At 46.4% G+C, this 26,571-nt stretch overlaps 2 protein-coding genes across 8 annotated transcripts in view; one reads left to right on the top strand and one right to left on the bottom strand.

Annotated features, from left to right (window-relative positions):
- Window positions 1-23,691, bottom strand: part of RFNG (RFNG O-fucosylpeptide 3-beta-N-acetylglucosaminyltransferase) — a 43,795-nt gene extending 20,104 nt beyond the window's left edge. Inside the window, exons 1-6 of the mRNA XM_029599049.1 lie at window positions 23,673-23,691; window positions 23,294-23,491; window positions 13,398-13,930; window positions 12,608-12,656; window positions 2,512-2,614; window positions 1,720-1,873 (exon numbers count right to left, since the gene is read on the bottom strand). Coding sequence (XP_029454909.1) covers window positions 1,720-1,873; window positions 2,512-2,614; window positions 12,608-12,656; window positions 13,398-13,877 — 786 coding nt within the window. The 5' untranslated portion in view covers window positions 13,878-13,930; window positions 23,294-23,491; window positions 23,673-23,691. The remainder of the gene's footprint in view (window positions 1-1,719; window positions 1,874-2,511; window positions 2,615-12,607; window positions 12,657-13,397; window positions 13,931-23,293; window positions 23,492-23,672) is intronic.
- Window positions 23,641-26,571, top strand: part of GPS1 (G protein pathway suppressor 1) — a 91,516-nt gene continuing 88,585 nt past the window's right edge. For 3 of the 7 annotated variants that reach the window (XM_029599045.1, XM_029599041.1, XM_029599043.1), the window contains exons 1-2: window positions 23,688-23,793; window positions 25,198-25,398. In XM_029599045.1, the coding sequence (XP_029454905.1) occupies window positions 23,761-23,793; window positions 25,198-25,398 (234 nt within the window). In that variant the 5' untranslated portion in view covers window positions 23,688-23,760. The other 4 variants (XM_029599042.1, XM_029599044.1, XM_029599046.1 and 1 more) reach the window with 4 other exon arrangements.

The following is a 26,571-nucleotide window of genomic DNA, read 5'->3' as shown; positions in this document are numbered from 1 at the left end:
CAGCTAAGGGGAAAGAGGACAAAATCCTTCACTGCCAAGCCTCTCTCGGCCTGCAACCACAAATTAAAATTTAGGTCCACGCGGAGGGCAGTGAAGTCACAAACAGAGATGGCAGCCTGAACTGGAGCTCCGGAGCACCAAAACATCGCTATTAAATAAATCACTGTCCATCCTCCCTCAGCCCTAGCTATTTTTCGACCGGAGACTTACAGCATATCATAGAGCATGGCCGCAAAGAGAAAGGGCACTGATTTGAGCCAGTATTCATATATTAAGAGCAAAAGCAAAAGAGACGGACTAGAGCCGCATGGAGAGCCCGAGAGGGCAGTATCCCCTGGGGCCGGCAGAGACCACTCCTCCACTGAAGAGCTCGACTCGCCTACTTCGATGCCCACTCGAGATGAGTTTCGCCGCTGGTTTAGTGAAATCCGTCGAGATTTAAAGAATAATAAGCGGGAAATGGTGGAGAAAATTGAGGAGCTTAAAGAAGAAATGGCGGAGATCGGCTGTCGCGTCGAGGACTGCGATCTCCGTTTGGATTTTCAGGTTGAAAATATTGACAAACTTCAAGTGCAGAGTGAGCGGATAGCAAAAGAGGAAGCTAATCTTTCTCTTAAAATTGAAGACCTGGGGAACTCTATTTTCTTACACACTAAAAGGAGCTCAGCATACTCTGCTCTGGCGGAGAACAGTTATAAAATTTTGTTACGATGGTATTATACACCAGAGGGCTTACACAAAATCAACGCTTCTTACAGTACTAATTGCTGGAAGGGCTGTGGGCATCTGGGCTCTTTCTTTCACATGTGGTGGACATGCCCCAAAGGTGGTTACCTTCTGGCAGTCCATCTCCCATCTAATACATACAATCTCTGGCGAAGGTGTTTCATTAACACCTGAATCTGTATTGCTGAATGTCCCTCTAGACATCCCATCTACTAAGATAAAACTTGTTCATCTCATTATCATGGCAGTCCGTAGGGAATTGGCTTCTCTATGGAGAACTGAGTGTACCCTCCCAGGAGAGCCTTAAGACTCCAGTTATCTAAATTGGGTACTGTCCATAAGGCGACAGCCATTAATAAACCACATAATAAACCACATAATCATAATGTTTTGCATTATGAGGAAGGGACAGCACGGTATCACCTCAGGAGGCAAGTGCTGCTATATAGACGTCTCATCTTTCCAATATCTCCTTTCAAACTTCTTTCTTTACTTATAAGCATTCCTAAAGGGGAATGCATGTCCATCATCTGTTAGAGACAGAGAATACTGGTGGGCTGATGTTGGGGCAGGATTATATGGTCGTGAAATCAGCTTTTGCACCATCTCCATCTGCTGACAGAGGTGCATAACCCACTTGTGGAGATTGACCTGCCTCACGCTGAGGAAACATCTTTCCAAAAATGTCTGCCTGCAGAAAAAGCAGGTGAAAAATCTGCATGGCCTCTGTACCTATGGGAGTTTGTCAAAGGGAAACTTCCCATACAGTTTTGTCTCGAAAATTAAATCCAAGGTTTATACCTGCAGACTTTGTATCTTGCAGGCCCCCTGTGTTTATAAAGTAGTTTGCCTTTACTTGAGTATGGCTCAGGGTGAGGATGGAGAAAAAAATATTAGGAACATTGGGTCCCGTGTCTTATTCTTTTCCTGATGCAGCAGCAAGTTAGAACTAACCACTTACTGCATGATCAAATAGTTGGTCCAGATACTTACAGACCCATCGCTTCTCACATGATCAGCTGCTTCAATGGGATGATCCAAACTAGGCCGCCCCAGGTATACATCCTGACTATGTGAAAAAGCTGCCAGGAGATGGTGCAGTGCACTCAGGTTCACATAGTTATCATCATCAAAATGGCAGAACCATCTGCAACCAAGGAAAATAAGTAAAGGTGTCATAACAATCACTTAAATTACACATAGCCAAAATTCACTGCATAATTTGCAGCTAATATGACATAAATCTATAATGGACCCACATTATCACTGCAGATGATCTGAAAGGTATCTAAAACAGATCCTCTGCAAATCCAAAGGTGATTCTGCATAAATCTATAATGGATCCACTGTTTTACTACAGGTAATCCAAAAGAAATGTAAATCAGATCCTCTGTAATTGATTATCCAGCATAAATTTCAAACTATCATTGTACATTGAAAATGATCTGATACAAACCTATGACAGATCCACTGCATATCACAAGCAATCCAGTCTAAGGGTAAGATGTAATAAACATTCTTCCCATGGACAAAAAATAGGAAAACCCCTTCAGTACACATCTGTTCCTAAATGTATAAAGGATCAACTCCACAGTGCAGACAATCTTGACATATCACTGCATATTTAATTTACATTTATATTCTGCCTTTTCAAGCTGCCAACCAGTTAAAGGCTGTTCATATCACTACAGATCTGAACTAATCTGTAACAATGACATATCATGATATAAGGGGGATGAGACAATGCAGAATGGGAAATTTGAAAGGTAGAAAGTTCACACATACTTTTTTGCAGATTCAATGAATTTATCGTATTCCACAGCCATCTTACAGCAGAGAGCCTGGCGGGTGTGCACAGAAGAGCAGTTGGTGTTGATCACCTGAACACCTAAGAATGGGAAAGAAAAAACATAAGTAGCATTTGTAGTGTCAAAGACATATGGAACAACAAAAGTGGATGGTGCTGAAAACACAGCAAACCGAAAAGAAGATTCTGGCAAAGGATAATAGGCAAGAGCTAGGAACTGTAGAAAGATGTTGTGCAGGGCTATAGCCAACCCTTCCATCCCCAGTTTCTTATAGCAGCTCAGGGATAAAATCTGCAGCAATGTTTAAATCCTATAACACATATGCATTTATGTTAATTTTTAATAATTATGTACGTTTTCCTTTTTTATTATCCATCGTAAGCGTAGGATACGCATGGACTGCAATCTTTTTAAGTACATAAAGTAATTAAATAATGTTAATTTGATTTATTTAATCTGAAAACTATTCTATAAGTAGGATAAAGGGAGAATCTGGCTGGCAAGATTTATGCCTACTGTGGAAGCACCTAGATTTGGCCACTAAGTTAGAAGGCTAATACTGAAAATCAGCATTAGCCGTCTAACATTCTTCCTCCTCATCATGACCTAATCCATCTCCAGTCCAGAATCTGTGCATCTAAATTTAGCTGCATGGTGAAACTTGGGAGTGTAGATTTAGCTGCTGAGCCCAGTTAATTTTCAAAGGTTTTGTTCTCACTTATGTAAGTAGATCTCTTTGAACCATTAGTTTTTCAGGGGGTTTTAAACTTCCTCAGTAAGACAGTACGTTGTCCTAGTAATCTGCCTCCTCTCTGGGTATACTCTAGCTGTATCTCTTAAATAAGAATTGCTGTACTGGGTCAAGACCAAGGGTCCATCAAGCCCAGCATCCTGTTTCCAACAGTGGCCAATCCAAGTCACAAGTTCATGGCCAGTACCCAAACATTAAATAAATCTCAAGCTACTACTGCTTATTAATTAATAGCAGTTTATGGATTTTTCCTCTAGGAACATATCCAAAACTTTTTAAAAACCCAGTTACATTAACTGCTGTAACCCCATTCTCTGGCAATGAATTCCAGAGTTTAACTATGCTCTGAGTAAAAATAATTTTCTTCGATTTGTTTTAAATAAGCTACTTGCTAAGTTCTTGGAGTGCTCCCTAGTCCTTCTACTGTCTGAGAGAGTAAATAACTGATTTACATTAACTTTTTCAAGTCCTTTCATGATTTTGTAGACTTCTATCATATCCCCCCTCAGGTGTCTCTTATCCAAACTGAACAGCCCTAACTTCCTTAGCCTTACCACATACAGCAGCCATTCCATGCCCCATATAATTTTGGTCTCCCTTCTCTGCACTTTCTCCAGTGCAACTATATCTTTTTTGAGATGCAGCGACCAGAACTGCACACAGTATTCAAGATGTGGTCTCACCATGGAGCGATATAGAGGCATTATTACATCCATTGTTTTATTTGCCATTCCCTTCTTAATAATTCCTAACATTGTTTGCTTTTTTGATCGCCACAGCACACTGAGTCGACGATTTTAATGTATTATCCACTATGACGCCTAGATCTCTTTCCTGGGTGGTAACTCCTAAGATAGAACCTAATATTGTGTAACTACAGCAAGGGTTATTTTTCCCTATATGCATCACTTTGCACTTGTCCACGTTAAGTTTCATCTGCCATTTGGATGCCCAATCTTCCAGTCTCGCAAGGTCCTCCTACAATTTAGCACAATTCCGCTTGAGATTTAACTACTCTGCATAATTTTGTGTCATCCGCAAATCTGATCACCTCACTGGTTGTACCCCTTTCCGGATCATTTATAAATATATTAAAAAGTATTGGTCCAAGTACACATCCCTGAGGCACTCCACTGTTTACCTTTTTTCACTTTGGAAACACACCATTTAATCCTACTCTCTGTTTCATGTCTCAATCAGCTTGCAATCACAAAAGGAAATTGCCTCCTATCCCATGACTTTTTAGTTTTCTTAGAGGTTTCTCATGCGGGACTGTCAAACGCCTTCTGAAAATCCAAATACACCACATCTACTGGTTCACCTTTGTCCACATGTTTATTCACCCCTTCAAAAAAATGTAGATTTGTGAGGCAAGATTTCCCTTGGGTAAATCCATGCTGTGTCCCATTAAACCATGTCTATCTAAATGTTTTGTGATTTTATCTTTTATAACAGTTTCCACGATTTTTCCCGGCACTGAAGTCAGGGTCACCGGACTATAGTTTCCCGGATCACCCCTAGTACCCTTTTTAAATTTCGGGGTTACATTGGCCATCTTCCAATCTTCAGGTACCACAGATGATTTTAATGATAGGTTACAAATTAATTGAAATAGATAGGAAAATTAGTTTCTTACCTGATAATTTTCGTTCCTGTAGTACCAAGGATCAGTCCAGGACACCTGGGTTGTGACTCCGCACCAGTAGATGGAGACAGACTAAAACTTGTGGGCGGAGCATATATGCCCCTGTGCCAGTCACAGCCCCTCAGTCATACGTAATGTCAAAGTAGAAAAGCCATAAGGCAACCATAGCTAACCATACAAAACTTGCTATTTAAACGGAAAAAAATTCCAACACCCCTACAGGAACCAGACTCTCCAACCGGGAGAACGAATAAACAAGGGGTCAGCGCACTGAAAACAATAATGAGCGGACTCTCCGTTACTATAGCGCAGCACTGCGGGCGGGATCCTGGACTGATCCTTGGTACTACAGGAACGAAAATTATCAGGTAAGAAACTAATTTTCCTTTCCCTGTACGTACCAGGATCAGTCCAGGACACCTGGGATGTACCAGAGCCAACTTACCGAGGGTGGGAAGCAGAGAGTCCCGCTCGGAGTACCCTCTCTCCAAAACCCCCAGCTTCAGTAGCTGGAACATCCAACCGGTAATGTTTAATGAAGGTATGCAACGACTTCCAGGTAGCCGCCCTGCAAATCTCTTGAGGCGACACCTGAGAAGATTCCGCCCAAGACGCAGCGTGAGACCGCGTCGAATGAGCCCGAAGACCCACCGGCGGCGATTTTCCGCGCAGAATATACGCGGAACCAATGGCTTCCTTGAGCCAACGGGAAATGGTTGTGCGGGACGCCGCAGAACCTTTCTTTGGGCCCGAAGTCAACACAAACAGATGATCCGTCACCCGAAACGGGTTGGTAATCTCAAGATAGCGAAGAAGGGACCTCCGCACATCTAGCTTTCTCAAGTCTCTCGTTTTCGGGTCCGAAGACTCCCCAACCGCGAAAGCTGGGAGTTCAATCGATTGATTCAAATGGAAAGCCGACACGACCTTAGGAAGAAAGGAAGGAACCGTCCGCAAGGAAACCCCGGAATCGGAGATGCGCAAGAAGGGCTCCCTACAGGACAATGCCTGTAATTCCGAAACACGACGGGCCGACGCAATCGCCACCAGGAATGCAGTTTTCAACGTGAGATCCTTGAGCGTAGAACGTTTCAAGGGCTCAAACGGCGCGGAACATAAAGCAGAGAGCACCCAGTTGAGGTTCCAAGACGGGCAAGGGAGGCGCAAAGGAGGACGGAGGTGTTTAGCCCCCCGAAGAAAACGGGAGATATCCGGATGAAGAGCCAGAGAGACTCCCCGGACCTTACCTCGCAAACACCCAAGCGCCGCCACTTGCACCCGAAGGGAATTGCACGCTAAGCCTTTGGCGAGCCCCGCCTGGAGAAACGCCAAAATATCGGAAATAGAAGCGGAAGTGGGATCCAGACCCCGCTCCACGCACCATTCCTCAAAGACGACCCAGACCCGAACATAAGCTAGGGATGTAGACTGCTTTCTGGATCTCAGCAACGTAGCAACGACCGCATCCGAGTAGCCTTTTCTTTTCAACCGATACCTCTCAAAAGCCATGCCGCGAGACAGAAGTGATCCGCATCCTCCAAACAGACGGGGCCCTGCCGAAGAAGCCCCGCGAACCCCTGGAGTCGAAGGGGTGCAGCCACCGACAACTGGACTAAGTCCGCAAACCAGGGACGGCGCGGCCACTCCGGCGCCACCATGATCACGTTGGACGGGTGCAATTCTATGCGTCGCAGAATCTTGCCGATCATGGGCCACGGTGGGAACACATACAGAAGCACTCCCACCGGCCAGGGAAGCACAACGCATCGACTCCCTCTGCGCCCCTTTCGCGACGTCGACTGTAAAATCTCGGAGCCTTTGCGTTGTGCCACGTGGCCATCAGATCCATGTGGGGCGTTCCCCAAGTCTTGCAGATGAAGAGAAACGCCTCGTCCGCCAGCTCCCACTCTCCGGGATCCAGGCGGTGACGGCTGAGAAAATCCGCCTGTACGTTGTCGACTCCTGCGATGTGGGACGCAGCGAGATGGCTGAGATGCCGCTCTGCCCAGAGCATCAAGAGCCGCGCCTCCTCCGCCACTAGAGGACTTCTTGTCCCGCCCTGGCGATTGATGTAAGCCACGGTGGTAGCGTTGTCCGACAATACCCGGACCGTCCGTCCGCGAACTAGGGGTAGAAAGGCATGCAGCGCCAGAAGGACCGCTCTGGTCTCCAGCCGGTTGATAGACCATCGGGTCTGCGACTCTGACCACAGACCCTGAACCGACTTCCCTTGGCACACTGCCCCCCAGCCGGAAAGACTGGCATCCGTGGTCACCACCGTCCAGTCGGGCACCATAAGGGACACGCCACAGGAGAGATGTGTGGAATCCAGCCACCAGCTCAGGCTGGATCGCGCCTTCCCCTCGAGAGGTAGAGGTAGATAGAACTCCTCTGAAACCGGTTTCCAGCGGGAAAGCAATGAGGACTGCAGCGGCCGTAGATGAGCGAACGCCCAAGGGACTAACGCCAGCGTGGATGCCATAGATCCCAGAACCGTCAGGTAATCGCAGACTCGTGGCCGGTGTAGCGACAGAAGACGTAGTACCTGAGACTGCAGTTTGCATATTCGTTCCTGAGAGAGAATCACCTTGCCTCGTTTCGTGTCGAAAAGGGCTCCAAGATACTCCAAGGACTGAGAAGGTTCGAGATGACTCTTGTTGTAGTTGACCACCCAGCCCAGGGACTGCAAGAGCTGTAACACCCTGGCCACCGCCTGCCGACACAGACTGAGACTTCGCCCGGATCAGCCAATCGTCAAGGTAAGGGTGAACCAGCAGGCCTTCCCGCCGCAACTGCGCCGCTACGACCACCATCACTTTCGTGAATGTCCGAGGCGCTGTCGCCAGGCCAAACGGGAGCGCCCGGAACTGGAAGTGCCTGCCCAGAATGCAAAACCGCAGGAACCGCTGATACGCTGGATGGATGCCCACATGAAGGTATGCCTCTGTGAGATCTAGGGACGCCAGGAATTCGCCGGGGCGCACTGACGCGATCACGGAACGAATGGTTTCCATCTTGAAATGAGGAACCCGAAGGCATCTGTTGACTCCCTTCAGATCCAGAATGGGGCGGAAAGAGCCGTCTTTCTTGGGGACTACGAAGTAAATGGAGTAACGGCCCTTGCCGTACTGATCGGCCGGAACCGGAGAGATGGCTCCCAAGCTTTCTAGTCTTTGGATGGTGTCCAGAACCGCCGCCTTCTTCTTGGGATCCTTGCAGGGTGAGACCAGAAATTTGTCCTCTGGGATGCGAGCAAAATCTAACTCGTAGCCGTGTCTTATCACGTCGAGGACCCACTGATCCGACGTCATGCTGGCCCATTCCTCTAGGAAGAAGGAGAGACACGCCCCCACGTTTGGAACAACGTGTCGAGGACGCGAGGAGGGATGGGCCGGCTGAACTTCATTGTGAAGGCTTGGACCCCGCACCAGACGGAGCCCCTCCTTGCCGGCCAAAACGTTTGCCCCGAAAGGACTGCTGCCACTGAGCATTCCGCGAGGAGGACAGTCTATACGCGGGTCCAGAGGATCTTTGCGGTCTGGACTTCCTGGGCCCCCGGAACCGGGCTCTTCCTGAGAAGGAAGATCGCGGCCGGGCCCTATCCTCCGGGAGCTTAAACGCTCGATTCTCACCCAGGGAAACCATCAAATCATCTAACTCCTTGCCGAATAGCAATTTCCCCTTAAATGGCAATGCCCCGAGGTGAGCCTTGGAAGAGCCATCCGCTGCCCAGTTGCGCAGCCAAAGAAGACGCCGCGCCGACACCGCTGCCACCATGGAGCGAGCTGAGGTGCGCAAAAGATCATGGAGAGCATCAGCCCCATAGGCAATGGCCGCCTCCAACCTGTCTGCTTGAGAAGCCTCCCCTGCAGAGAGATCCGCATTCGCCTGAAGGACTTGAGCCCAGCGCAGACTAGCCCGCATAGCAAAATTCGTGCAAATGGCAGCCCGCACTCCTAGGGCAGAAACCTCGAAAATCTTTTTGAGTTGAACCTCCAACTTCCGGTCTTGAATATCCCGGAGGGCTGTAGCTCCCGTGACCGGGATGGTAGACCTCTTCGTGACAGCGGACACCGCCGAATCCACCTTTGGAAGCCGGAGGAGCTCCAGCGCGTCCTCTGGCAAAGGGTAAAGCTTGTCCATGGCTTTGCTGACCTTCAGACCCAACTCCGGAGTATCCCATTCCTTGAAGAGGATATCCGTGGCCGAAAAATGAAAAGGAAAAGCGACCGCCGGCCCTGTGAGCCCGAGCAGAACGGGATCCATATTTGCTTCCTGGCGGACCACCACCGGAGGGGCTTCAATCCCCAGCTCCTGGAGAATGGCCGGGATAAGCGGCGACAGTTCCTCCCTACGGAACAAACGCACCACCTTGGGGTCATCCCCATCGACGGCCTGTGCTCCTTTCCCTGTACTGGGCTGCGCGGAGCCATCTGACGCTGCCGTCCCGGCCCCCGGCAGGGGCTCCTCAGAGGCCTCTGTGTCCGCCCCGGCGGATTCTTCGGACTCCGAGTCCTGCGGCACCCCTCGTGGAAGCCGCTTGCTCCGGTCCGCGCCCTGAGCGACCTTCGCCGCCCTCTTGGCCGGCTTCTTCTTCGGCGGGGACCGGTGGACCCGCGCGCGCGAGGCGTCCCCCCGGCTGCGCTTGCTTCGCCTATATCGGAGCACCTTGCGCAGCAAAAGTGCCAAATCCTCTGAGAACTCGCCTGAATCCAAGGAATCGTTTTCCGAAGTCCCCCGGGACCGGGGCCCCTCCGAGGGGTCCTCCCCCGCCGCACCCCGCTGCGGGGATAGCTCAGGGGGCAAGACCGAGGCCCCCACCGTCTCACGCGAGACTACCCGGCCGGTGGACAAGATGGCCGCCACTCCCGCGGAGATCGGGAAAAGATCAGAAGGCCTGTCAGGGACTCCCCCCACCTGCGAAGGCGATCGTGCCACCCGGGAACGGGTCCCCCGAGGTGCCCCCGATGATCCCTAGTCTCCCGGGACGCAGGCCGAGCAAAGGCCGTCCCGGGAGAGACGCGCGCGCGCCAAGCCGCAGGCCCTGCACTGCGAGCCGCGCGGCATAGCAAAAACCGCGGGAAGGAAAAGAAAGCGCCGAAAAACAATGAGGGACGCTGAAAAAAATTAAAAAATCACCGTGGCAGAAAACGGCGACCTCCCCCCTGCCGACGACGCCCCCCCCTCGAGCGGAACGGAGCGGAACGCCAGGAAACGGAGAGCCGACAGAAAATAAAAATAAAACACTTTTTTTTTTTTTTTTTTACAGAAAACGCTGTCCCTGGTACTGAAGAGCCCTATGTCCTGCAGGGGTGAGTGAACCGGGCTCCCCGGTGTCACCCCTGACGCTGCTACTAGACCAGCCGGGTCCTCGACCCTAGCAGCGGCCTCAACCTGGGGAGGGTAGTCCCCTCAGGACCTCTCAACTCCCCAGGGAGGCAGGGCAACCGGGACTAAAACTAACCAAATTAAACAAAACCCCAATTTGCAGAAAAAAACCCCAAATAGGCTAATAGAAAATAAAAACCAAAAGCGAACCTGACAACAAAACCAGAATCAGGCCCGACAGGGCTGTGACCAGACCTGCACCACCTACTGGAGACAGAGTAAGACTGAGGGGCTGTGACTGGCACAGGGGCATATATGCTCCGCCCACAAGTTTTAGTCTGTCTCCATCTACTGGTGCGGAGTCACAACCCAGGTGTCCTGGACTGATCCTGGTACGTACAGGGAACTGAAATTTCATTTTTTAGTTCTTTCAGAACCCTGAAGTGTATGCAATCCGGTCCAGGTGATTTACTACTCTTCAGTTTGTCAGTCTGGCCTAATACATCTGCCAGATTCACCGTAATTTGGTTCAGTTCATCTGAATCATCACCCTTGAATATTGTCTCCAGAATGGGTATCTCCCCAACATCCTCTTCAGTAAACACCAAAGCAATGAAATAGTTTAATCTTTCCGCGATGGCCTTATCTTCCCTAAGTGCCCCTTTAACCCCTCGATCATCTAACGGTCCAACCGACTCCCTCGCAGGCTTTCTGCTTTGGATATATTTTAAAAAGTTTTTGCCTTTTCGGCCAATTTCTTTTCAAATTCTCTCTTAGCCTGTCTTATCAGTGTCTTACATTTAATTTGCCAATGCTTATGCTTAATCCTGTCTTCTTCCAATTTTTGAATGAAGATCTTTTGGATAAAATAGCCTCTTTCACCTCACTTTTTAGCCATGCTGGCAATCATTTGACCTTCCTTGCTCCTTTCTTAATGCGAGGAATAATCTGGACTGTACTTCTAGGATGGTTTGTTTTTTTTAAACAATGTCCATGCCTGTTACATACATTTTACCTTTGCAGCAGCACCTTTCAAATTTTTTTTTTTTAACTATTTTTCTCATTTTATCAAAGTTTCCCTTTTGAAAGTTTAGTGCTACAGCCATGGATTTGCTTACTGTCCCCCTTCCAGTCATTAATTCAAATTTGATCATATTATGATCACTATTGACAAGTGGCCTCACCACGGTTACCTCTCTCACCAAATCCTGCGCTCCACTGAGAATTAGATCTAAAATTGCTCCCTCTCTCATCAGTTCTTGAACCAATTGCTCCATGAAACACTCATTTATTCCATCCAGGAACTTTATCTCTCTAGCATGTCCTGATGTTCACTTACCCAATCAATATTGGGGTAATTGAAATCTCCCATTATTACTGCACTGCCAATTTGGTTAGCTTCCCTAATTTCTCTTAGCAAACACACAAACTTCAGATTTTTGCCTGCCTGACTACTTTATTTAATATAAAACATACAAAACTCCTGGTTTTTGCCTGCCCTCTGACTAGCTATCCAATACAGATACACAAACACACTAAATATTATACCCCAATAGATTTATTTCTCCCCAATATTTTTAAGTTTTAAAAATTTCCGCAAGCAGAACTTACTGATTCTTTTCTGCCACCAGCAAAGTGATCCTCTCCTCTCGGTGCTCCCACTGGATTGTGGGTTACTGAGCTCTTCCCTTGCTTTTAAAAAACTGTATCAAGCTGTGAAATGTCCTATGTTTTTTAGATGGCGGGTGGGCAGAGCCAAAAACATGGCATTACTAGCCTTGGAGGGAAGGTGGGCAGGGTCAGAATTAGGGAAAGTACTGGCCTGGGGATGTGGTAGCAAGTTTTAGGGGATCAGGCACAAGGAAACCAGCACGAATACTGGGAAAGAATTACATAAGTCCAAGTGGTATGCAACAATAGCCTCAACAAGGAGAGTTGCATTAGCCAAAAGAAACCAATCTTCAAAAAAACAGAGCCAATGCCAGTCATGAGCAGAAAGGTAACTGGGAACACCTTTTCAATAATTTTGTGTGTATCTCAGCCAGTGAAGCAGAGCTGGTAAAAGTCAATTGATAAAAAGTTGGCAGCACATCACTGACTATTGCCTGTTTCAGGACAGAGAAAAGGTGCCAGCCTTAAGGAGGCTGGACAGAGAAAAGGGGATGGAAAAGGTGCCAGCCTTAAGGAGGTTTTTGTGACATGTGCACCCTACATAGGGCAAGGGAAGAGACATGGGTATGGTGAACATCAGCAAGTACAGATGTGTGTGCCTCTTGAGAGGAAGAGGAGACAATTAGCAATGAATGTACCCTTTACAGGTGACGAGGGCATGTGAAACAAACATCTTACCTGCCATTTTTCGCAGTTCTTGATCTTCCCAATCTGTGAATATATATGTCTGTGGGAAACAAATCATCATTCACATTACAGTAAGCAGTGGTTCTCTCTACAAATCATTCTCAGACTTTTCATAGGGATTGCCTACCTGGTAGGACTACGTATAGCTAAGCATCACACATTGCTGCATACTTTGGTGTGGCCAATCTTTACGAAGCACTGCACAGCATGGTGCAACTGTCACCCCATCACCATAGCAGAATGTGAATGTGGGCATGGGGAGAATAATTTTCAAAGCCTTCTACCAAGATAATTTGGCCTGGCTGAAAATAGCCCTCCTCAGAACACCCAAAAACTACATGCAGGGCCTGTAACATACACACTGTTAGCCGCATTACAAAGGGGTGTTCCTTGGGGACAGTTATGTAGGACAGGGAATAAAGTATGCGTGCAGAAAGGAATTTTCTTATCTATGTGCTTCTTGTCCCTCTTTCCTTAGCTCACAGGAAACAGAGGTGCAAAAGGCTGCAGAGACATTTGTGTCCGGGCGGCCAGGTAAGCCTACCAGGTTTTTAGGTAGAAAACTACCTGATTTTGCACCTAAGCAGGCTACTAAAAATTGCCACCGAATGCTATAATTGGGAAATTGTGACAACTGTCCCATGCTTGCACAGAGGGATTATTTTTATTTCGTATTGGAGGGACTAGTAGATACACTATCAGGGTAAGGATTAGGAGATTTTGGGAGAAGGATATGCTTATCTCATGGATGGTTTGAGGTCTCCTGTGTATGCCTTATTACCTGCTGCTTTGCTCTCGAGATCCAGGTTTTGATGAGTAAATCTAAACGAGCTTTGTGATACTTCCTTGTGGTTTTTACTGCAATGAAAATGTCCTCTAGTTCCAATACTTCCTTCCCAGAGCTGCTCACAGATGTATTCTTCAGCACACCTTCAAGAGGGCTTGATGGGTTGGTATGTAGATTCCCAAACTTAAAATGAGATGTCGCTGTGCGCAGACTGTAACCTCTCCATTTTTCTGGGTTTTTGTCATCTCCAAAAGATGCAATATCATCTGAACTATCTGAAGAGAGCTTAGAATCTATGGATTGCAGCTGTGGCAGGGTGCAATTCCTTTCACAATTGCCATTAAAAACAGGTGGAGGGTAGTGACGAAGTCTCCAGGGAATGTGGAATTGGGAGATTAGGAACAGCAGCAAAGTACAGAAAGTGACAGAGAGCAAAAAGCAGAGTTTACTAAATCCAATCCATGAAAAATTCATTCTTCAGGCAATTCATCTCTTGTAGACCTGGCCATGGTCAGCTACCTAAGTAACTGGATTATCACAACATCAGTCGAGAGAAAACACAGTGTGTTAGACAGCACATCATTTGAGAAAAAACATGGGTAAAGGAAAATTGGTTCTTACCTGCTAATTTTCATTCCTGTAGTACCCCAGATCAGTCTAGACTCCTGGGTTTTGCCTCCCCTCCAGCAGATGGAGACAGAGAAAGTTTTACTGACACTGTCACTTAATACGAGGTGCCACCTGCAATCCCTCAGTATTGATCTGTACCAAAGCCCAAAATAGAAAACAAAAACCCACTAACATTCCCTGCACAAACAGAGAGAAGTGGAGAACTGGAACAGATAACCACACTCACACAAAATCTGTGCCATTCTTCAGAGTAATTACAAAAACAGATCGAGCGGACTCTCCAAATCTCCCTTTCCTCCAGTGGGTGGGTCTCTGGACTGATCTGTGATACAACAGAACGAAAATTAGCAGGTAAGAATCAATTTTCCTTTCCCTGTACGTACCCGGATCAGTCCAGACTGCTGGGATGTACCCAAAGCTTCCCTAAATAGGATGGGACTGCGAGAGTCCCACTCGAAGCACACTTTCACTGAAGCCCATCGCTTCTGGAGCCTGGACATCCAATGATTTTCAAGTAGCTGCCCTGCAGATCTCTTGCGGTGAAACTTTGACACTCGGCCCAGGAGGCCACCTGGTAATGGGTAGAATGCGCCCTTAGCCCCTCTGGGACAGGGAGACCTTGACAGATATATGCAGAGCTAATAGCCTCTTTCAACCACCTCGAAATCCTGGCTCTTGACTCTTTATGCCCCTTTTTTGCACCACTCCAAAACACAAAAAGATGATCTGACAAGCGGAAGCCGTTCATGACCTTCAGGTACTGTAGCAATGCATGCTTCATGTCCAAACGACGTAACTCTCTTGCCTGAGGCGCCGAAGGATCCAAAGCTGGGAAGGACGGGAGTTCCACTGACTGATTTAAGTGGAACGACGATACCACCTTCTGCAGAGAGGAAGGAACCGTTCTCAAGGAAACGCCTAAATCTGAAAATTTCAAAAAGGGCTCCCTACAAGACAAGGCCTGAAGCTCCGAGATCCTTCAAGCTGAACAAATCGCCACTAAGAAAACCACCTTCATAGTGAGATCCTTTATGGTCACTTGTCTCAGAGGTCTGAACGGGGCCACACATATGCTCTTAAGGACTACATTAAAGCTCCAGGAGGAACAAGGCTTCCGAACTGGAGGACACAAATGTTTTGCTCCCTGGAGAAAACGCACCACATCCAGATGGGTAGCTAAGGAAGACCCTCAAATTTTACCTCAAAGACAGTCTAGGGTTGCCACCTGAAGCCAGAGAGAGTTAAAGGATAAACCCTTTACCAAACCGTTTTGCAGAAAAGTGAGAATACGAACCACCGAGGCTCGAATAGGATCTTCTCCTTGCGCTGTGCACCAGGTCTCAAAAACTCTCCATACCCTCACATATGCTAAGGAGGTGGAAGTCCTCCTAGACTGTAAGAGAGTAATGATGACCCCTTCCAAGTAACCTTTATCTCTCAAATGCTGCCTCTCAAAAGCCAAGCCGCTAGACAAAAGCGAGCCGCCTGATCTGAAAATATGGGACCTTGACGCAGGAGAGTCGGCAGATAAGCTAGCCATGACGGAGCACCCACTGCTGGTTGATTAAGTCTGCCAACCATGGCTGCCTCGGCCACTCTGGAGCCACGAGGATCACATCACCTGGATGGACCTCTTTGTGTTGCAAGACCTTGCCCACCAGCAGCCAAGGCAGAAACACATCGGCCAAGGTAGAACTAAGGAATCTACTCCCTCTGCTCCACATTCTCTGACTGAAGAACCGCAGGGCCTTGGCATTTTGGTAAGTCGCCATTAGATCCATGCATGGTGTGCCCCATCTGTGTCTGATAAGGGACATCTCTTCCTCTGATGACTACCACTCTTCGGGATCCAGCTGCTGTCAGCTCAGAAAATTCACTTGCATGTTGTCTGTGCCTGCTATGAGAGCCTGCTAACAGTACCAGATGTTGTTCTGCCCAGCTGATTAGATCCCGGGCTTCCTGAGCCACTGCCCGACTCTTGCTGCCATCCTGTCAGATTATGTAAGCCACTATTGTTGTGTTGTCTGACAACAATCTCACCGGCTTTCCCTTCACCAGGGGCAGAAACACCTGTAGAGCCAAACATACGGCTCTCATCTCTAAGCGACTGATGGACCACAGGGCTTCCTCCCTTGACCACTGGCCCTGGCACACTGCTCCCCAACCAGAGAGACTGGTGTCGGTGGTGATGATCATCCAGACTTCGATATAGAGGTCCATCCCTCATCTCAACTTCTCTGGAAGGAGCCACCACAAGAGCCTGGACCTGGCAACCTCTGTAAGTGGAAGAGGCAGCTGAAACTGCTCTGACAACGGGTTCCAGCAGGACACTAAGGCGGACTGTAGCGGCCTCATATGAGCAAACACTCATGGAACCAACTCCAAAGTGGAAGTTATAGACCCAAGAACATGCCATACTGGGTCAGACCAAGGGCCCATCAAGCCCAGCATCCTGTTTCCAACAGTGGCCAATCCAGGCCATAAGAACCTGGCAAATACCCAAAAACTAAGTCTATTGCATGTTACAGTTGCTAGTAATAGCAGTGGCTATTTTCTAAGTCAACTTGATTAATGTGATCCTCGTGGCTCCAGAATGGCAGAGTCATCCATGGTTGGCAGACAATCAACCAGCAGTGGGCGCTCCATCGCGGCTAGCTTATCTGCTGAATCTCCTGCATCAATGTCCCATATTTTCAGATCAGAACTTGTAAGTAATCCCAGACCTTGGGGACTCGCTTCCTCAACAATCCACAAATGTGAGCCTGCAATTTTGAAATTCGCTGTTCGGTGAGGAATACCTTCCCCACCTTGGCATCGAAATGCGCCCCCAGGAATTCCAAAATCTGGGAAGGGAAAAGATTACTTTTGGACAGATTGACTATTCATCCTAATGATTGTAGACGCTGGAGGACCAAATCCACTGCCTTCCGGCAAAGAGATTCTGACTTTGCTCAAATCAACTAGTTGTCCAGATAGGAGTGAACCAAGACCTCATCCTTCCAGAGTGCCACAGCCACCATGACCATCACTTTGGTGAAGGTCCTGGGCGCTGTCGCCAGACTGAAGGGCAAAGTGCAAAACTGAAAATGTTCCCCCAGAACCATGAATCTCAGGTATCTTTGATGGTCTGGCTGGATGTCTATGTGTAAGTATGCTTTGGTCAAATCCAGAGACGCCAGGTATTCCCTTGTGCACTGAGGCAATCACTGAACGCAGAGTCTCCAGTCAAAAATGAGGAACCTTTAGAGTTTAGAGTCTTGTTAACCTTTTTCAAATCGAGAATTGGGCAGAAGGTGCCCCCTTTCTTGGGAACTATGAAATCAATGGAATAGTGTCCTGGCCCCTGCTCTTCCATTGGGACAGGAACAATGGCTCCCAGCACGCGAAGGTGACAAAGTTTCTCGTACTGCACTTTTCATTTCCTTGTAAGTACACGGGGAGACCAAGAACAAATCTCTTAGTGGCTGAGCAAATTCTAAAGCGTAACCTTGTTTTATCACGCTTAAGACTCACGAGTCTGACGTGATTGTTGCCCACTGCTTGTAGCACAGAGCCAACCGGCCCAGACTGGCACCAAGGAGTGGAAAAGCCTGGCATCATTGGGCGGACTTGCTCCGCCACCGCCCTGGGAGGAACCATTTCTTCCAGCGTGCAAGAAACAGGTAACCAAGTCCATCAGGAAGCTTATAGTCAATATTTTATTGCGATAATGCTTTCAAACAATCATTCATGGCAACTCCATAGTTCTTCAAACATGCAAGTGAAAAGTCCCCCGACACGGTCCGTGTTTCGCGGTAGCTGCATCGGGAGGGACCCACGGTCCCTCCCGATGCAATTTTAGAGGTGGTTGTGCCCCCGTTTCGGGGAGGGGATTATTCTGAAATCCTGGGTAGGCGTGAACAAAAGTGGATCTTTAAATTATCTACTGTCCATCCAAGAGGTCTTAATAAAGACATTGAATGGTTTTTGTTTTGTTGACATTTGTGTGGGGGAGGGGTTTAGGTGAGAGTTTCTCGCGAGATTTCCTGTCTTTTGGCGCCAAAACTGCCTCTTTAAATTGTTCACTTGGTGTACGAGCCGATGCGCTCCACGATGAATATATAAGGTATGTTCTTGTCTTTGAAAACCTGTATAAGTTTAGTAGCCACATTTATAAGGTCCATCATTTATTGTTCTTTATATCATAGATGAAATTAACCGTGGGTCCCTCCCGATGCAGCTACCGCGAAACACGGACCGTGTCGGGGGACTTTTCACTTGCATGTTTGAAGAACTATGGAGTTGCCATGAATGATTGTTTGAAAGCATTATCGCAATAAAATATTGACTATAAGCTTCCTGATGGACTTGGTTACCTGTTTCTTGCACGCTGGAATTTTTGATTTGATTGATGTGCAAGACGTTTCTGCTTTACGTCTCTGCTTGGTAGGAACCATTTCTTCCCAGCCTTCTCCCTTGAAAGGACTGGTTCCAGGACGGCTGCCTTCCCGAGGACTGTCGCTGAGAGTTCTTTGATGCTCTGGTAGGCCGAAAACACCTATTTCCTCTGAAACGGGAACATGATGGAAAAGATCCTTTCCCCTTCGGCTTATCTTCAGGCAACTTATGAACTTTGTTCTTTCTGAAAGCTTGTACATCTACTCCAAGCCCCGACCAAAGAGCAATGTCCCTTTGAAAGACAAGGCTTCTAACAGACTTGGATGAGACGTCGGCACACCAGTTCCTCAACCAGAGGAGCCTGTTGGCTGAAACTGCCAACATCGTCCTGGAGGAGGTCCTGATGAGATCAGATAACGCATCAGCGCCATAGGCCACCACAGTTTCCAGCCGCTCCACCTGCTACGTCTCAGGTTCAGACAAGGACCTGTCGGCTTGCAACTGCTGAACCCAGAACAAGCGCGCTCGCAACATGAAACTGATACACACTGCCGTTCGAATGCCAAGAGCAGACACCTCAAAACTCTTCTTGAGGTGCACCTCCCACTTCCTATCCTGAAGGTCCTTCAGGGCTGTAGAACTGGAAACTGGAATAGTCGTCTTCTTGGTAACCACCAAAACAGATGTATCCACCTTTTGGACCTTAAGGAATGCCAGTGTATCCTCTGGCAAAGGATAACAACTTATCCATGGCTCTGCTAACCTTCAGGCCTGTGTCAGGAGTATCCCACTCCTTAAACACCAAACGTACTGACTGGTGAAATGGAAAAGACCTTGTTGGACCCCGGAGGCTAGTCATGACCAGGTTCACTTCTTTCAGACCCGATTCCTCTCGTGGGATCTTTATACCCAGTTCCTCCAGGGATCCAGCTTCTCCCTGTGGAACAGCCTTACCACTTTGGGATCATCCTCTTCCACCGCCGAGCTTTTGGCCAGTGCTTGCTCCGCAAAACTCGGATCCAACCCAGATGGGCCCTGTGCCCACGGATCCTCCACATCTGAAGCCTCAGCAGAGGTGTCCGTGGCAGTAGTTAACACTGAGGCTCCTGGGACCTGCCTCGGCAGCTCAAGAGCCTCGGCAGCTCAAGAGGGCCCGGCCCTATTCACTGGTCTTGAGTGTGCCGAATCCCCCTGCCTAGCTTTAGCTTTCCTGGCCTTATAAGCTTTATGTAACAGGAGAACAAATTCAGATAAAAAGGCAGAAGAATCTGAATCTTCCTGGAAATCATCCTCGCTTGCTGCCTGATTCCTTTCAGTCTACTGACCTCCTCTGGAGGCGCTAACTACAGAGGACAAGAGAGGAGGGAAATCCCCCTCCCCCCTCTGCGGCTCACAAGGCAGCTGAGAATGTTGACAAAATGGCTGCCATTCCCGCACTCAGCGGGAAGGGATCGTCCACAGACTGCCTTGCTAAAGAGAGCCTCCCAGGCTTGCGGTGCCCACTGAAGCAACTTTCACCCTCGCTGAGGTGTCCTCTCCGCCAGAGAGACACCAGGAGCATTGGCCCTCATGAGAGAGCCACACGCGCGCGTCTCCACAAACAGAGCATCACAACCCACGCGGCATGAAAATGTGTCGCCAAGCTGAGGCAAAGTAACAAACCCCTCCGGAGGAACGGGAGGGGTTTGTGAGGAAGAACTGGGGCAAAGCTTGCCGTCCCACAGCAATCTCTTCCTTTCCTTAGTCTTTTCTTTTTTTAAACAAACTTTAAATTAACACTTCCCTTGAAAGAAGACCAGCAGCAGGCTTTGTTCTTCCTTCAGAGTGAGGGAACTGGAACCTCCAGCTTTCTAACCTGTCCAGACAAAGGACCAAGCAACAAAGGGTCTCCAACCCCCTGCTTGTCCGCCTCACAAACCAGGGGGGATGGCCCCACCAGGACCTAATGAACCCCTGGAAGGCAAGCAAACCTGGATGTTTGAGGTTTCTTGTTTTTTTTACATCTCAGGCTGCAGTCCTCATATTTTGCACCTCCACTATCTGCTGGAGACAGAGAAATACTGAGGGACTGCAGGTGGCACCTCATGTTAAGTGGCAAGGTCAGTAAACTTTCTCTGTCTCCATCTGCTGGAGAGGAGGCAAAACCCATGAGTCTGGACTGATCTGTGTACGTACAGGGAATGTGTTATTCTGCTATCAGATGATATGTTGTGTATCTCATACATGTCACAGCAGACAGCTCAAGTCTTCTAAGATTTCCAGACTATCTGTCCTCCTTCCTAAATCCCCACAAAGTGTCCCACTCCTTAAGCACATCAACCACTACAAGATACATTTAGAGTGCCAGCGCCACACCAACCCAAAACAAAAGAAAGAAGCAACAGCAGCACAGGGGACAGAAGAAGAGCTGTAGTCACTATTCTTTTTTCAAAATGTATATGCTAAAAAAAACTTCGACCATTACTACACCTGGAAGATTTCAGAACAATTCTGCAATCCCTAATCCTCAGCAGTCTTGACTACTGTAAGGCCCTGTTTCTTGGTTTACATCATAATGCAATTCACCCCCTGCAGTTAATCCAGAATGCGGCAGCTCGCATCCTTACCGGCAAATTGCGCAGAGACCACATTTCCCCAGTACTCTACTCTTTACACTGGTTACCCATTGAATACCGAATAAAATACAAAATTCTCTTCACTATTCATAATCTTTTAAATGATGATATTTCAACTTGGCCTAGTTCACAACTCTGTATCTATAGACCCACTAGAAACTTATGCTCAGCCCATAAAAACCCAGTCTTCATTATCACGAGATGATGCGCATTTTCAGGGGCTGGCCCTCAGCTCTGGAATTCCATCCCAGACATAAGACATCTTGACAATAGGAAAGAATTTAAAAAGTGTTTTAAAACTTACCTTTTTAAATGCGCATTTAACATCAATGACGCTACCTAAACTTTTGTCGTGCCCAGAAACCTTCCTTTTAGTATGTTTTTCCCCTACCCTCTCCCTTTTTTATGATTATCTTTATTTCAATCATTTTCATTATTTTATTTTTTATTTTAATTTTTGTATTTGTGACATTTTATTTTGTATGTTACACTGTAAACCATTATACTGGGGTGATTACACCCCAGTATAAAAAAACAGTATATAAAAAACATTTAAAATAAATAAATAAATCTGTATAGCTGCCAGATTTTCCTCCCTCCCTTGCAGCAAGTTCCTCCTGGTTGGGGTGGAAGAGCACACCACAGGGACAATGAGGGCTGCTCCTTCACTGTTCCTCACTACTGTTGCTGTTTTCTTATACTATCATTTGGGGGAAGAGTGCAGCTGACACTCCAGATCTGTCTCACAAAGGCTTCTTTGATCTAGGGTTATGGCTATCATAAGAAACAGTGAGGATGAAGGGAAAGGGGAAGGTGAGAGAATCAGAAAGGTAACAGTGTTGCTGGAAGTGGGGCACAGAGCTGGGGGGGGGGGGGGGAGAGTGAAGAGGTGATACGAGTGTTGGTAAGGGTAGAATCAGAGAACCAATGATGGAGTCAATGAACAGAAATAAGGTAGAGAACGCGATGGGTGTGAAGATGTGATAGGGTGCTAGAAAGGGTACAAAGGGGTAGACAACTCTGATCCTGGACTACCACAAACAAGTCTGATTTTCAGGACATCCATAATGAATATGGGCAGATTTAAAAGTATGAAAGGGAGATGGTGGGTTTCAGATGGAGTTAAGACCTTAGACAGCGACAGAAAGAAAGGAGAGATGTAGATGCAAAAGAGACAGAACTGAGATAAAATGTAGGGGATAAAGGATTACAGACAAGACAATAAATAGCACCAGCCCTGCTCCCAGCCTCATCTATTGAACATCTCATTCCTCATTTTGTTGGCACAGCAATAGATATTCCAACTGGGCTTCCCACTACAGGCTGCCAGGACCTGGCACATGCTCAGCCTCCATAGTCACCCCTCCCTTCCATGGAAACAAAGAAAAGAGAAAAGCTATCACATGTTCTAGATATGTACCAAGGCTATTCTTTTTATAGATCAAATGAAATGGATCCTTTGATAGGCTAAGACTGACAGCATCCTGAAAAGTACTTTTAACTAAATTGGACAGTTTAAAAACCTGAACAAAGTTAGCCAAATTTAGAAGTGTATACAGAAAGATGATAGGGATTGTGGCACCATATGGTTCCTCCGATATTTTTATGCCTCTAGCTTTACACCCCAGGTAAGCTTCCTCGCTCCACGTCTTTAAAATTGTGTTTCTCCCCTAATCCTCCATTCACACTCAAACAATCACATTCCCCTGCAAACTTAATTTCCCTACTGATATTTAAATTTCCTAATGGGAGCCCTCAGCGAGTCAGCATGTACAACGCTTATTAATGCAAGCATGAGGTCGATAAATGAAAGTGACTTATTTTAGATAGTTAACTTTATCTTTTAAGTAACTGAATTATGAAGACTTATTAACGATGCACAAATGCACAGTAGTTAGGACTGAAATCACAGTGGAAACGGTCCACAGAAATAGCCATATATGGCAAAGTGAAATAAAGTGGTAAATACACATGCATAATCTTTATTCATGCAGCTTGTACCGGGTACATTTTTTTTAAAACAGAGCACATACAAATAAATGCCAACTAATAAAAACAACTATAAAGGCGATACCTTTTTATTGAACTAATTTAATACATTTCTTGACTAGCTTTCCGGAGTTAACACCTTATAATTTTTTTTATTAGCTGACCTTTATTTTTTTTTTTGTATTCAGTTGGACTAACACAACAACCACATTGCTTTTTTTTTTTAACAGCGAATAAAACCTGGAACGGCAACATAAAATCTAAATAGAGTCCAAGCACCTGTTCTGGCCATTTACATTTCCAGAATGTCCCTTCGCGATTTATTCTTTATTCCGGCACCAGATCAGAAAACATGATGCATCCCACTGCAGGCTGCAAAGGAGGAAGCCAATCCAATAATAATCCAGTCAAAATCATATTTTCAGCAGTCAAGAAAAGCACTTCCACCATACGGAAGGTCAGGTAACCATCTCTCCGCTACAAGTTAAAAAAAAAAAAAAAAAAGTTGCTCTATTCCATACATTGAGAATTTGAGAATTCCGGAGATTCCCCGGAAACTGTTTGCTAGAGGTCCGCCTCTTCCGCCCCCCCCCCCCGCGCAGGCCCGCGCGTTCTGCTTCCGGTAGCGAGCCCTCCCAACTCCCAGCACCTCACGCACCATTTCTTAACCGTGACTTTGCCTTTACCCCGGAAACGGCTGCTGACCCGGATGTGGATGCTGAGGGTTGCAGTTGTTGGGGAAGGAGATGCCTCTGCCCGTCCAGGTTTTTAATTTACAGGTCAGAGAAGAAGATGACGGCGTTTTTCATTCCCGTTAACGACAGTTAGTGATCATTAAATCCTGATAGCGCAAAGAGAGAAGAGGAGGCAGGAGCTGAAACCGAACTCCTTAGACGGGGGCCTGGTGATAGTTCCATAGGCGAGTGACGGATCAGGGGCGAGTTAGGTAGCCGGGGGGGGGAGGGATGCGCTGACAGTGAACGCTTAGCGGGTGAGAAATGTGATCAGTGAATGGGTTGACGGTGAAAGCCCTGAGGATGAGTGATATTGGGGCGGGGGGAAAGGTTCTGATAGTGTAGACGCTGGCGCTAGTGACTGGTGGAGGCTGACATTAATGGCTCTGGGGGTGATTAATATGGCTAGGTGGGCGTGAGAGTCTGATGAAGGATCCGGGGGCGAGTAACACAGAAGGTTAACTGTAATCTTACTGGGTTTTAGCTTTTGTAGTGAGGGTCTGTTTAGACGTAGAACACACTGCTCTGGGGACAATTTATATAACTTATCAACTTATATCGATGGTAGAGGTTTAGTTTCATTTTGAGTTTCTCAATTGCTTTCATTATTGTGTGCAATAGAAATAAGGTAATGATTATGTATCTTTAGAATTAATATGTATTAGTTTTTAAGATTTGCAGAGAAATATCAATGTTAGTCTTTAGAAGCCAAATTGACACAGAGGCTGTTGGCACCTTATAGGCTAGGGGATTTATTGAAGTATAAAGAACAAACAACCACTTCATCAGATGCATTTGGTAAAATGGACTAATGTACTGGAAAGCTTAAGCCTCAGTACATGTTAGTCTATAAGGTACCACAAGTCTTTGTGCTGTTTTTGCTAGTTTTTAAGAGAGCAGTATGTTGGGCATTTCATCCTTAAATTAGCCTGTTAGCTAGTAGTTAACCTTTTCTGTTTTCACATATTTCTGTGAAGAAAGCATTTAAACTGATAGGAGGTATAGCTCCACAGCTACTAATCCTTCTAGTATAGTAGAATACTGAGAATAGGAAGAAAAAGACATGTGCAAGTATAGAGTTCTGATTAATCCACTGACCCATATTAATGTTCTCTGAACATGTAAGCTGTGCGAACTAGATTAATGTGGAACAAATCCAGAAGCTCAAAATCCATTCTGTTAGAGAAAGGAAGCCATTGCTGACAATCGTGCTGCTTTTTGGGAATGCAGACAGATACTGAAATGACAGCTGATGCACAAAAGGTACAAGAAGGGTGAAAACTAAGAATGAGTAAAGGAAGAACATTTTATTGTTCTGTAACTGAATCACAAATATATAGCACAGATTGCTGGATTAATCAGAATCTCTTCCCTTTACTCTAATTGTAAGTGTAAACTGTTTCCATGTCAAGGGTGGGCAATGCCGTTAACTGTGTTTTTCCCCTTTAGCAGGCGAGCTCTGTATCAGGGACAGGGGGTGCAGAAGGTCAGGACAGGATGAGAGATAGCTCAACCCCCAGCTCAGCCTCTTCGTCAGTGACAGATCTATACTGCACCCCCCACAGCAGTAGGTCAGACCTCTTCCTTCCGGGTACGGCAGGAGACTACAGCCTGAGTGCCAGCCTGTCCGCTTGTACGCTGCTTTATGAGGTACCTGATAGGCAAGGGCCCTCCCTTTATCTTTACAGGGCAAGAGAGGTTGGGGAAGAATTGAAAGAGAGAATTACTTGGGTTTTGCTGTCCTTTTTTTTGTGTTTGGTACTCTTATATAAATCTCTGATAGTACTGAGTAGAAGAGTTTAAATGAAAGTAAATCAGGTTGTTTTTGTCTCAATAGATCTACAAGCAAAATTTCAAGTTAATCTTAAATGAGTTGTATCAAACTGCTGTCTGAAAGTTAATTACTATTATCTCCTACTGAAATTAAAACCTACTAAACTTAAATACAGGACCAATCTGACCTTTCAGTACATTTACTAAAATTTGTGGGTCCTGAGTTTGCGTTTGATATCTCATTTGTAAAACTTCACTCAGTTACCTAAGAGGAGTTTGAAGAATAGAAAGGAATGTTTTTTTTTTCTTCTTTAAGATTCTGCCTCAAATCTGAAGCAGTAAGTCCAAATTTAAAACTTTTTTTTCCTGTGTTTGGGTAAAAACTTCCTAAATTGTTCTTAATGCTTTCAGATAGATGTAATGATATTGAGAGAATTCATTCATTACAGCTTACATTGTTTTGCTTTTCTGAGTGAATAAGAGAGATTGAACTGCTTGTATTTGAAATAGCTCTTGGCTGACCTTATAGAAAACCTTGGCCAGCTTGTTTCTGCTACCCTGGATGCTAGATGAGTTCTTCAAACTTTGACTGCACTACCTGGCATCAGTTCCTCATAGAAGAGAGTGGTATGAAAACCTCCACGATTAGCTGTGTTTCTGCTGTGATATGACATTCAGGTCTTTTGTTTTAAACCGGCTGTCATGTCATTTAATGAAGGCATTTCTTTCTGAGTTCATAAGCAAAGATTTGTTTATTATTTATTGCTTTTGAATTATTTGCCTTTCCCCTGTGGTGCCCAACGTCAGGTGCAACAAAGACGATGCAGCTGAAAATGTGCTCATGATTTAATCATCAGGGATGAAGTTAAGGATGTAAATTATTAAAGTTAAACAGTAAATAAAGCCTTGCTGTTCAGTCATTTAACTGTTCAAAAAAGTGTTTTAAAATAATATTATGCCTTTCTTGACCTTTTAGAGCAGATTACATTCAGGTACTATAGATATTTGTTGGTGCTGCAGCAGGGAGCTGGGGAAGTCTCAAGACATTCC

The sequence above is a fragment of the Rhinatrema bivittatum genome, chromosome 4, assembly GCF_901001135.1.
Source record: "Rhinatrema bivittatum chromosome 4, aRhiBiv1.1, whole genome shotgun sequence".
NCBI classification, from domain to species: domain Eukaryota; kingdom Metazoa; phylum Chordata; class Amphibia; order Gymnophiona; family Rhinatrematidae; genus Rhinatrema; species Rhinatrema bivittatum.
Note: the sequence above shows the minus strand (reverse complement) of the source record. Positions and strands in the feature narration are given on the sequence as shown.